Source organism: Passer montanus, unplaced genomic scaffold (assembly GCF_014805655.1).
Source record: "Passer montanus isolate IOZ18808 unplaced genomic scaffold, ASM1480565v1 scaffold89, whole genome shotgun sequence".
Taxonomy (NCBI): Eukaryota; Metazoa; Chordata; class Aves; order Passeriformes; family Passeridae; genus Passer; species Passer montanus.
In genome coordinates, this window is record NW_024374256.1 from 1,272,279 (window position 1) to 1,285,115 (window position 12,837).

The 12,837-nt window shown below is 51.8% G+C and overlaps 1 protein-coding gene across 7 annotated transcripts in view; it reads left to right on the forward strand.

Moving 5' to 3' along the window:
• MACO1 (macoilin 1) overlaps positions 1 to 8,083 on the forward strand; it is a 31,540-nt gene extending 23,457 nt beyond the window's left edge. For 2 of the 7 annotated variants that reach the window (XM_039733693.1, XM_039733695.1), the window contains exons 9-11: positions 3,065 to 3,185; positions 5,547 to 5,721; positions 7,330 to 7,532. In XM_039733693.1, coding sequence (XP_039589627.1) covers positions 3,065 to 3,185; positions 5,547 to 5,721; positions 7,330 to 7,532 — 499 coding nt within the window. Of the gene's footprint in view, positions 1 to 459; positions 567 to 2,011; positions 2,195 to 3,064; positions 3,186 to 5,546; positions 5,722 to 5,872; positions 6,992 to 7,329 lie in introns of those variants that run through there. The other 5 variants (XM_039733694.1, XM_039733689.1, XM_039733696.1 and 2 more) reach the window with 4 other exon arrangements.
• The last annotated feature ends 4,754 nt before the right edge of the window (positions 8,084 to 12,837 follow it).

The following is a 12,837-nucleotide window of genomic DNA, read 5'->3' on the forward strand; positions in this document are numbered from 1 at the left end:
GCTTTGGGTTCATGCAGGTTTTATAACCCTCAGCAGGACTAGAGCTGCTTGGAATCATATCTGTGTTTGTCCTGCTCCCCTGGCTGCTCTAAATGAGCGCGTCCAGGCTGGGATCAGCACCTGAACTGCTTGGTGTTGCTCTGTGCCACCTGCAGCCTGCTCTTGTGCCTCCTTGGTGGAAGCACCAGCCCCTCCTGGCCACCCTGAGCACTTTGTGCTGCGGTTTGTCAGCTGCTGATGGGTCTCTGCCCCTCCCTGCAGACTCCAAGCAGAACGGCGAGGCCAACGTGGTGCTGTCGGACGAGGAGCAGCCGCTGTCCCCGGCGGACGAGGAGAAGCGGCCGATGCGGCGCTCCAGCACCCGGGACAAGAACAAGAAATCCTCCACGTGCTTCCTGCTGGCCACGGGGGACTTCTCCTGTGCGGCAGATGGAGGCATCCAGAAAGGTACGGCTGCAGGTGGAGCAGGAGCTGCGCAGCCAGGTGAGCTCGCTGAGCTCCGCCGAGCGCGGCGCGCGCGCCGAGACGGGCCAGCTGCGCCAGGAGAACGAGCTGCTGCAGAACAAGTACGTGGGCACCGCCCTGGGGGGGCTGCCGGGGGGGCAGGAGCCTCCCCTGGCCTGGATGTGGGACCCCCTGGCCCCGCTGGGTTGTTGAAATGTGGAGATGCAGGGGGCTCTCAGGCCGAGATGGACAGGTCGGTGTTGGGGATGAAAATGAGGATGGAGTGCCACCTCAGGGTGGTGGCAGCTGTGCCATCCCGGGGTGGCTCTCCCTCTGGGAATGCAAGGGAGAAGAAAGCTGCTCCTCTGGGAATGCAGGGCAGGGGAGAGAAAGCTGCTCCTCTGGGAAGGCAGGGCAGAGGGAAATGCAGTGGGAAGGGGCTGCTCTGGTGTCCCAAAATCCCAGATTGTATCCAGGTAGGAATGTTTGAAATCCCAGATTGTATCCAGGGAGGAATGCTTGAAATCTCAGATTGTGTCCAGGGAGGAATGCTTGAAATCCCAGATTGTGTCCAGGGAGGAATGTTTGAAATCTCAGATTCTGTCCAGGGAGGAATGTTTGAAATCCCAGATTGTGTCCAGGGAGGAATGTTTGAAATCCCAGATTGTATCCAGGGAGGAATGTTTGAAATCTCAGATTCTATCCAGGGAGGAATGCTTGGCTCCTCCCCTGGGCAGAGCAGCTCCCAGTGGGATGATGGAATTTTATCAGCCAGGCAGGGACACTCCGTGGCCATGAGCAGAAGATAATTAATAATTAATGACCTGTTAACAGAAGATATCTCCTGGAGGGAGGATTGGGTGTGGAAGGGATAGAGAAAACTGCCCAATGAACAGGAGAGAGCTGCCCAGCTCTGACAGATGGGGAGAATACCCCCAGCCACATCCTGCAGCCTGGGACAGAAACAGGGCTCACTCTTCATGTTAAATAAAGCTTAATAAGGAGTAAATATATTTATTATATCTATAACTGTGGTGGGTTCAGGTCAAAGCAGGCAGAAACCCCAACTTAGTGTGATGGGTTTGGTTCACCAGTTGGAGATTTCTCTGCCCCAGTTGTGGTGGGGTCAGTGTTGGCCAAATGCCCCTGCACCCTCTGGAGTTGTTCACTCATTTTTGCTGTGGGTTGGGATTGGGAGGAAGGCAAAGCAGCCTCAAAACTTCAAAAGGGTATAAAGAAAACTTCAGGTGATTAAAAAGCAATTAAAAGGGATTACAAACTGTGCCATATTAAAGTCTTTGTGATCAATAATAACTTGTAAATGCCAAAGCCAGCTGTATTGTCATTTAGAACAAGTATGTGACGTTGTCCTGGGGGCTGCAAAGGGGGATTTTCATGGTAAATAAAATAATAATACTACAATAATTATTAATATTAATAACAATATTAATAATTATTAATAGAATTATATAATTTAATATATAGTAGTGAATAGAAATAATAATAATAGTCCTAACATGGGAGGCAAACCCAGGCAGGTTTTAAGCTCACTCCTGTCCCCCTGCAGATTGCACAACGCTGTACAGATGAAACAAAAAGACAAACAAATGATCAGCCAGCTGGAGAAGAAGCTAAAGGCAGAGCAGGAGGCACGAACCTTTGTAGAAAAACAATTAATGGAAGAAAAGAAGAGGAAGAAGTTGGAAGAAGCAACTGCTGCACGAGCTGTGGCCTTTGCTGCTGCTACCAGGTGCTCTGCCCTTGGGAGCCTTTGGGGTGGGAAGGAAGAGCCTGTGTTTGATCTTTTATTTTAAAAAAAACACTTTTATTTAAGAAAAAATAGCTTTATTTGTGTTGAGAGGCTGGTTTGTGTTAAAACAAGGCAGGACTGGGAGATGTAGGCTCAGCTGCAGGGAAGACATGACATTTAATCTAAATTACTGCTCTTCCTGCATTGTGCTCTCAGAGATGTCGTGTCCTGCTCAGAGGAGCATCTCCTTTCACGTGGGAATGCAGGGTCTGAGCAGTGGCATTGGCCATCATTCTGGAATGTTCCTGCTGGGGCAGTGCTCCCAGTGCCCAGCAGTCCCACGAGCTGGGGGCACTTCAGCCTGCAGGGCTCAAATGTCTCTGTCAAATGATTCCTCTTTTGTGCTCTCACAGAAAGGAATTCTGATGAATTTTCTCCAAAATTCCCAATCTCCCCCACCTGAGGTGTGACCCTCAGCAGCTCTGCATTGCCGTGAGGGGAACAGCTTTGCTGAGCAGACCAAAGCTGGCTGCTTCTTTTCCATGTCTCATTCTGAATTTCAGTTTTGGGTGCTGTGAGCAGTGAGGAGGGGCAGGCTGGCTGTGCCTCATTCCGAATTTCAGTTGTGGGCAGTGAGGAGGGGCAGGCTGGCTGTGCCTCATTCTGAATTTCAGTTGTGGGCAGTGAGGAGGGGCAGGCTGGCTGTGCCTCATTCTGAATTTCAGTTTTGGGTGCTGTGGGCAGTGAGGAGGGGCAGGCTGGCTGTGCCTCATTCTGAATTTCAGTTTTGGGCAGTGAGGAGGGGCAGGCTGGCTGTGCCTCATTGCTGGGTGGCAGTGCTGCTGGCTCACCCGGGCTCTGTCCCTGCAGAGGTGAGTGCACCGAGAGCCTGCGCGGCCGCATCCGCGACCTGGAGAGCGAGTGCAAGAAGCTCAGCCTGGACATCAAAGTGAAGGAGGATCAGATCCGAGAGCTGGAAATCAAAGTGCAGGTAATGGCACAGCCCCGGGGCTTGGGGCAGCAGCCAGGCACAGCTCCCAGATTGCCCAGGTCCCTGCATCTGCAGCACAGCAGTGCCCAGGGCCTGCAGCTCCTGCAGCTCCTGCGGCTCCTGCCCCGCCTGGGCAGGGGGAGGCCAGAGCTCCTTCCAGAGCCTTCCATGGTTCCAGCAGGGCCAGAGCTCCTTCCAGAACTTTCCATGGTTCCAGCAGGGCCAGAGCTTCTTCCAGACCCTTCCATGGTTCCAGGAGGCTCCTTCCAGACCCTTCCATGGTTCCAGCAGGGCCAGAGCTCCTTCCAGAACTTTCCATGGTTCCAGCAGGGCTGGGGACTCTTTCCAGAACTTTCCATGGTTCCAGCAGGGTCTTTCGAGTCCCTTCCATGGTTCCAGCAGTGCCAGAGCTCCTTCCAGACCCTTCCATGGTTCCAGCAGGGCCAGAGGTTCCATCCCACACCATTCTCTTGGTGAAATGGGAATTTTTCCCCCAAACCCACTGGCTGAGGGTTGAATCCCCTCAACAGCATTTTTCTCCTCCTGCCAGGAGCCTGTGGCCACTGTCATTGTACAGAATTATAAATTTCACTGAAGCTTGCTGGTTCAGGGCACTCTGGAGCACTGGCCAGGCTATTTTTATTTTTATTTTTTTTGGTGGAAGTGCCTGAATATTGCAAATCCTTCATGGCAGATGTGCAGCAAACAGGGTTGGGTTTGTCACAGCTAAAGAGCTCAAATGTGTGCCCTTCCTCCTGTCCTAAAGATGTGCTCAGACTGCCAATCTGCATGAAAATGGATTTTTAATGCCTCTTCAAAGCCCACCTGCTGCTGCTGTGGACTTGTTTCCAATCACAGGTGCAGCCTTCTTGTCCCTGGATTTACCAAACCCTTGACAACAAGTGTGGCTTATCCCTGGAGTGTTTGAGCATGGCTTTCAGCTCATTAAACCCAGCTCTAATGAAGCTTTTTTTCATTTTATGAGCACCTTCAAACTGGTAGAGAAGCTTCTTGTTGCAGGCATTCATATTTTCCCTGTCCCTCCATCTGAAGGTGTAGAATATTTTTGTATTTTTGTATTTTTTTCCCCCAGCCACAGCTTGCCAGGATAATTTCTCCCTGTTTTTTCTCTCCCCTGAATTTCTGGCCCTGACCCAGTGAGGTTTGATTTGATGTGAGATACAAACAATCCCTTCCAGCAGCCTTTGGGGTTGGGTTTTTAGGGAAGTTTTTGCCATGTTGCTGTGCAGGGGCTGCCCAGGGATGGAATTCCACATCCCTGGCAGTGCCCAAACCACAGAAGTGCCACTGGGGGATTAATTTTAATTAATTTTAATTAATTTGGTGCTCCCAGAGGCCTTTTCCAACATGAGCAGTTCCAGCCTTTCCTGAGGGAAGTGTTCCACACCCTCTCTGCCTCTTGGGAAGGGATTTGGGGCTTTTTGGGTGGGGGCTGAGGCCCAGAGCAAATGAGCTTTAATCACAGCTTTAATCACTGCAGGGAACCTTCATTAACCTGCATTTTAATTAATGCCAGGCCCAGTGTGGGGAAGGGGGGAGACTCCTGGGTCTGTCTGCTCTGTGAAGCCCCCCAGGCTGGCATTTTTTGCCCCCCAGGCTGGCAATTTTAGCCCTTAGGGTAGCATTTTTGCCCCTCAGGATAACATTTTTTGCCCCCCAGATGACACTTTTGCCCTCCCAGATAACATTTTTGCCTCTAGGATAACATTTTTGCCCCTAGGATGGCAGGGTGCATTTTGCCTCCAGGGTGGCATTTTTGTCCCCAGGGTCACATTTTTGGCCCCAAGGTGACAATTTTTGCCCTCCAGGATAACATTTTTGTCCTTAGGATGCCATTTTTTGCCCCCCAGGATGACATTTTTTGCTCTTAGGATGACATTTTTGCCCCCCAGGATGACATTTTTGCCCTTCAGATGACATTTTTTTCCCCGGGGTGCCGTTTTTGCCCACCAGGATGACATTTTTTGTCCTTAGGATGACATTTTTTGTTCTTAGGCTGCCATTTTTTCCCCCCGGGGTGCCATTTTTTCCCCCCAGAATCACATTTTTGCCCCCCAGGCTGCCATCCCTGCCCCCCAGGCTGCCAACCCTTCCCCCAGGATGCCAGCCGTGCCCCAGGCTGCCATTTTTTGTTCTTAGGATGACATTTTTTGCTCTTAGGATGAAATTTTTCCCCCCCAGGATGCCATTTTTTCCCCCTGGGGTGCCATCCCTGCCCCCAGGGTGCCATCCCTGCCCCCGGGCTGCCATCCCTGCCCCCGGGCTGCCATCCCTGCCCCCCAGGCTGCCAGCCCTGCCCCACCTGCCCCTCCCCATGCCCTGAGCCCCGTGTCCCTGCAGGAGCTGCGGAAGTACAAGGAGAACGAGAAGGACACCGAGGTGCTGATGTCGGCGCTCTCGGCCATGCAGGACAAGACGCAGCACCTGGAGAACAGCCTGAGCGCAGAGACCAGGATCAAGCTGGACCTCTTCTCTGCCCTGGGGGATGCCAAGAGGCAGCTGGAGATCGCCCAAGGTACGGGGGCTGCCCTGCACACGGCCTGGGGGAAAATCCTTGCTCCCAGGCTGCCATCCCTGCCCCCCAGGGTCCCATCCTTGCCCCCCGGGCTGCCATCCCTGCCCCCCAGACTGCCCCTCCCAGCACCCTGAGCCCCGTGTCCCCGCAGGAGCTGCGGAAGTACAAGGAGAACGAGAAGGACACCGAGGTGCTGATGTCGGCGCTCTCGGCCATGCAGGACAAGACGCAGCACCTGGAGAACAGCCTGAGCGCAGAGACCAGGATCAAGCTGGACCTCTTCTCTGCCCTGGGGGATGCCAAGAGGCAGCTGGAGATCGCCCAAGGTACGGGGCTGCCCTGCACACGGCCTGGGGGTCTGAGCTTTGGGGTTCCCTGGGAGGGAATTGGGCATTTCTGTCTTTGGCAATGCAGCTGGAACCAGCTGAGCTCAGCTGCCCACCCCATCAGGCTGATACTGAGCATTAAAATAGGTGTTTCAATGAATTCCTGATTATTTTCTGCATTTTATAAACCATTACAAGGAGCTGGAGATCTTTTAAAGAGCTGTCTCTTTAAAAGATATAAATTAATTAAATTAAATCTGTTATTAAGCTGCTCTCCCGTCATCCTGATAATATTTTATTATAATAATGTTTTATTACTCCTAAATAAATATTTCTTTTATTATAATAATGTTTTATTACTCCTCAAGTAAATAAAACCCAAATTTGAGGAGAACCCAACCTGTTTTAACCCTGAGCAGGTGAGGGGAGTGTGGGCACTGCCACCAGAGGGAGCAGAAAACCAACCTAAAACCCAGGCCAGGCTTTGTGCAGCTGTGCAAACCATGGAGCAGCACTCAAAAACTGCATTTAACACCAACTTCATTCCCCTGCAGAAGGCTGGTTGATTGCAGGAATGTTTAATTAGAGGGAGAAATTGGTTTTTTGTTTCAGGAGTGGGTTTGTTCAGCACCTGCCTGCAGGAATTGCTGTGGTGGTGGTGTGAAAGCTCAGAGAGAAGTGAGGGGAGTGGGACAGTTTGGAAAATTAAAAGTTTCTATGACTGAAGGGGAATGGGAAAAGGCAGGAAAATGGGATTAAATAGCATTAATCTTTGGGGGTGGTGCAGCTGTGAGCCCAAACCATGCAGAATCATCATGGGAGCGTTGAGATTTGTTCTGTGGGAGTTGGAGCTCATCAGGCTGGGCCCTGCAGGGCTGCACAGGGGTGGCTGCAGGGCCCTGAGCTGCACAGGAGCTGCACAGGGCTGCCTGCAGGGCTCTGAGCTGCACAGGGCTGCCTGCAGGGCCCTGAGCTGCACAGGAGCTGCACAGGGCTGCCTGCAGGGCTGCCTGCAGGGCTCTGAGCTGCACAGGGCTGCCTGCAGGGCTCTGAGCTGCACAGGAGCTGCACAGGAGCTGCACAGGGCTGCCTGCAGGGCTCTGAGCTGCACAGGGCTGCCTGCAGGGCTCTGGGCTCCACAGGGCTGCACAGGGCTGCCTGCAGGGCTCTGAGCTGCACAGGAGCTGCACAGGGCTGCCTGCAGGGCTCTGAGCTGCACAGGGCCCTGCAGGGCTCCAGCCGGCCCCGAGCCGCCGCTGACGCCGCGCGTGGCTCTTTGCAGGGCAGATCCTGCAGAAGGACCAGGAGATCAAGGAGCTGAAGCAGAAGATCGCCGAGGTGATGGCGGTGATGCCCAGCATCAGCTACACGGCAGCCACCAGCACCCTGAGCCCCGTGGCCCCACATTACTCCTCCAAATTCGTGGAGCCCAGCCCCTCCGGGCTGGACCCCAACGCCTCCGTGTACCAGCCCCTGAAGAAGTGAGGGGCTCTCCGTGCCCCCCGGGGGTCTCTGGCAGCCGGGATGGAATCGTTCCGTGTGGGGCTGTGTTTGTGGTCACTTCAGCAGGAGGGAGGAGCGTTGCTTGGAGCTGCCCAGCAGTTTTTTCTTGTACATTTTTAGGGAACCTCACGGAACTTCGCGATTTGTTTTCCTCGGCCAACGCATTAAAAACGATTCTTGGTTTTCAAGTAGCCAATTTTGCCTTTTTATGTACTCTTGCATGGTTTCCTCTTGAAAAAAAAAACAACCAAAAACCACAGGGCTTTGCTTGGTTTGGAACCCTTTCTCCTCAGTTTTTTGGGTTTTTTTTAATTTAATGATCAAATTGGATTTGCAGATTGATCCAGTGAGGAAAAACCCTTCAGTTTTCCCAGTGAAAAGGTTAAACAACCCAACAAAGCTTTGATTTATCGATGTATGAAATGCAAACACGTGGATGTTGCAGAAGATAATTTGATTTTCCCCCCTCAAAGGACCAAACAAATTCCAGGGGCGTTGTTGAAGGCAAGGAATAAAGAATAGCTGATGATGTGCTGGTGGTTGTTGTGTGAAATATTTCTATCCCCACTGGTGGTTTTTTCACTCATGGAGAATTGCTAAACAGTCTTGTTCACAGTGCCTTGGGGAAAAGACATTTCAAGAGGAAACTTGATGGTTTAAACTAATTTTATTTTTTTTTTTGCCCCTTTCACTGATTGCAGAGCCTGCTGCAGGCTCCTTGCTCAGGAGCCAGGCTCCAGCTCAGTTTCTTTGGCTCCAAACTGTTCTGTCCTGGCTGGAGGTTCATCCTCCAGGAGAGGGAGGGTGGAGCTGTGCAATGTTCTGTACACCACACACTGGAAAGCTGCCTAATGAAAGCTGCAGTTCTGGGGGATTTTATTTTTTATTTTAATTTTTTTTTAATTTGACTTATTTTATTTATTTTATTTTATTTATTTTATTTTTTTATTTTATTGTTTTTTATTTTATTTTTAAAATTTTTTATTTTATTTTATATTATTTTATTTTATTTTATTTTTATTTTTTATTTTATTTTTTAAATTATTTTATTTTATTTATTTTCTATATTTTATATATTTTATTTTATTTTATTTTATTCAGCTGTCATTGACACTTGATCTCCCCTTCTGTCTCCAGCGGTTCTGCTCCCCACAGGGAGTTTGGGCTTTTTATTGAGGAGTTTTCAAGGAAACACTGGAATTGCACAGAATGACAAATGTGTTTCTATCCAGAGAAAAAGGGTTTGGCACTGGCACCTTCTGCCCTGGGGCAGAGTGAGGGAGGGGGGAAACCAAGAAAAACTCCAGGCCAGCTTTAGGATTCCACAGACAAACCATGCGCTCTGGAGGGTCTGAAAAGAAAATAATTCATTTTTTTAACGATGGTGTTAATTGGCACGGTGCCTCACGGAGCAGCAGCAAGGAAGGAGCAGGACTCTGAGGTCGGCAGAAAAACCCCAATTCCTCCGTCCACCGCGGGCTCAGCTGCAGCCCCGGCTGCATGCTGCGGTGCATTCCGGAGCCCCCTCTGGCCTGGCACCGGGGGCTCCCCGAGCTCCCCACGGTTCCATCCTGTGCAAAATGGAATTTTTGTCATTTTTGTGGTGAGCTTCCCCCTTTGCTGCCCCCTCGGGCGCCCTTTTTGTTCCCCACTTGCTCTTGGCTGCACCCTCTTTTTTCTGTGGGGTTTACAAAGAATAAACATTTTCTTGCAGATAAAAAGAAATCATTTTAATTTTTTTTTTTTTTTTGCTTTTTTAACTGCCCTCGTGTAGAAGCACAAAGGAGAAGTTGGGTTTGTTATTCCAGGTAAGGATTTCCTTTCGCAGCAGTGAAGCAGAAGGAAGAGCAGCTGGATTTGGGTTCCAATATCCAATATAAATCGGGTTTGTGCCTGGTTTGAGCCCGGGTTTGAGCTCGGGTTTGTGCCTGGTTTGAGCCCGGGTTTGAGCCCGGGTTTGAGCTCGGGTTTGTGCTGGGTTTGAGCTCGGGTTTGTGCCGGGTTTGAGCTCGGGTTTGTGCTGGGTTTGAGCCCGGGTTTCAGCTCGGGTTGTGTCCGGGTTTGTGCCGGGTTTGTGCCGGGTTTGAGCTCGGGTTTGAGCTCGGGTTTGTGCCGGGTTTGAGCCCGGGTTTGTGCCGGGTTTGAGCTCGGGTTTGTGCCGGGTTTGTGCTGGGCACACCCCCCTGGATTTCCTCCATGGGTTCATTTGTTCCTCCCCGAAATGCCAGCACCATCCATCCTGCGAGTGCAGCCAGTGCATTAATGAGAGCCTTAATTACTAGAGGCAGCAAATGCTCCCTAATGAGTGTTTGCTGCAGAGTCGGTGTTTGAGTGGGGACGGTCACCTGGGAGGAATCCTGGCTGAGGGCAGCTGAGGGCACAATTCCTGCTCCGGGATCCTGCTGGGGTCCCACGGAGCCGGGCGGAGGAGGGGCAGCCGGAACAGCCCGGGTTAATGCAGGGGCATTAATCAGGAATTCCAGCAGGAATTCCAGCGCTCTGGGATTCCCTGAGCCAGGCAGGGGCACCTCACTCTGCCCGGGGGGGTGCGAGGGCTCAGGAATGAGCAGGAAAGGTTGGAATGGAGATGGGAATGGGATTGGGATTGGGAACAGGAATGGGGTTGGGGATCAGTGGGAATGAAATTGGGAATGGGGATCAATGGGAATGGAATTGGGGATAGGGATGGGAATGGGAATAGGAATGGGATTGGGGATCAATGGGAATGGGGATGGGATTTGAGATGGGGACGGGATTGGGGATCAATGGGATTGGGATGGGATTGGGATTAGGAAGAGGAATGGGGGTGGGGATCAATGGGGATGGGAATGGGAATAGGATTGGGATTGGAAACAGGAATGGAGATAGGGATCAATGGGAATGGAATTGGGGATAAGGATGGGAATAGGAATAGGATTGGGGATCAGTGGGAATGGAGATGGGAACAGGAATGGGATTTGGGATGGGGACGGGAATGGGGATCAATGGGATTGGGATGGGATTGGGGATGGGATTGGGATTAGGAAGAGGAAGGGGGTGGGGATCAATGGGAATGGAATTGGGGATTGGGATGGGAATAGGAATGGGATTGGGGATGGGGATGGGGATGGGATTAGGAATGGGGATGAGCCCAGGCTCATTCCCTGCTCAGCCTCTCCTGGAGCATCCCCAGGTGGGCCCTGCCTGTCCCTGTGACCAGAGCAAACCAGGAAAATTCCCTTTTTTCCCATCCTTTGCTCCTGAGGAATGGGAACGAGCCCAGGCTCATTCCCTGCTCAGCCTCTCCTGGAGCATCCCCAGGTGGGCCCTGCCTGTCCCTGTGACCAGAGCAAACCAGGAAAATTCCCTTTTTTCCCATCCTTTGCTCCTGCACGTGCCCCGGGGGCGCGGGGGCAGCAGCGGGGCAGGGCCCACGTGCAGGGGAGGATTTTTATTAATTACTTCTTAATTCTGATGGAGCAGCTCCCAGAAAGAAAGGCGGGTTGCCATGGAAGCAGCAGCAGCAGTGACGGTGTCACCCCGGGCTCCTGCTCCCAACAATTCCTGTGGTTTTTGGAAAAACACCCGGGGAGGGAGGGAGGGGGCTGGGACAAAGCTGGGGTCCCCCACCCCAAATTTGTGCCTAAGGAGAGGGGATGGGGGCTGCAGGTGAGGCCAGTCTGGGACTGGGGATTGGGATGAGGATGGAGTTGGATTGAGGATGGAATTGGGATGGGATTTGGAATGAGGATGGGAATGGGATTGGGATGGGAATGGGGATGGGATTGGGGATGGGGATGGGGATGGGAATGGGGATGGGATTGGGGATGGGGATGGGATGGAATGGGATTGGGGATGGGGATGGAATTGGAATGAGGATAGAATTGGGATTGGAGATGGGATTGGGATGGGGATTGAGATGGGGATGGAGAATGGGAATGGCATGGAATGGAATGGGATTGGGGATGGAATTGGAATGAGGATGGAATTGGGAATGGGATTGGGATTGGGGATGGGACTGGGGATTGGAATAGCATGGGAATGGGGGTGGGATTTGGGATTGGGAGTGGGGATGGGAGTTGGAATGAGGATGGGATGGGGAATGGGATGGAATGGAATGGGATTGGGGATGGAATTGGAATGAGGATGGAATTGGGATGGGATTGGGAATGGGATTGAGATGGGGATGGAATGGGGATGGGATTGGGACTGAGGATTGGAATAGCATGGGAATGGGGCTGGGATTTGGGGTGGAATGGGACTGGGGATGGAATTGGGATGGGATATGGGATTGGGAATGGGATTGAGATGGGATTGGGAATGGGGATTGAGATGGGGATGGAATGGGTATGGGGACAGAATGGGATTGGGACTGGGGATTGGAATAGCATGGGAATGGGGCCAGGATTTGGGGTGGAATGGGGCTGGGATGCTCCTGCCCCTCGCAGGGCTGGCCGTGCCCAGGGCAGCCCCTCTGAGCCAGCAGCAGAGCCCAGCACCACCGAGGGGCTCAGGAGCTGCCTCGGAGGACTTGGCTGAATAAATAAATAAATGTATTTGTCAGGAATAAATTGGGATCCTGGCCGGGACAGGGAATGGGAGAGCAGGAACGCCGGGAATTGGTAATGCTGCTTTAATGAATGCAAAAATGTAAATGAGCAGAGAGCAGCAAAGAGCTCCAGCCTGGGACCGAGCTCTCCCTGCCCCTTGCAGCCCCTGACCCTTTAATCCTTCCATTTTAATGAACTTTGGGGTCTGCCTTGCCCTGGGAATTGTGGTTTTAGGGACGTGGCCAGTGCTGGTGGATCTAAAGGAAAAAGGGAATTGTGGCACCCAAACCTGGAGAGGGGCAGCTCCAGCACTCCTGACCGGCCCTAAAAGCTCCCCTGGGCTTCCCAGGGAAGCTGCAGCCCTCGGGGTGTTTGAAAAATAGACACTTAAATGGAGTTAATGATGGAAAAAAGCATTTTAATCAGGAAAGTGAGGACGAAACTGAGCCTTGGTTCTGCTTCTGGGCCAAGGAGGGTGCAGCAGCTGAGGGCAAGGTGGGAACTCTGGCACTGCCCAGCAGAAAAAACACATTTCCCACCATGTTTCTGGGGAATTTTTAACAATAATGACGTGAGGTTTGGGTTTGATTTGGGGTTTTTATTTTGCCTTTAAAAAAAAAAAAAGCTTCTTTTTATTTGAGTTTAGAAAGGATTTTTGTGTTTTCTACCCCTTCCACCTGCACTGCTCCTGCCCAGCACTGCTGAGGAGCCCAGCCCTGTGTCCCCCTGTCCCTCTGTCCCTCTGTCCTGTGTCCCTG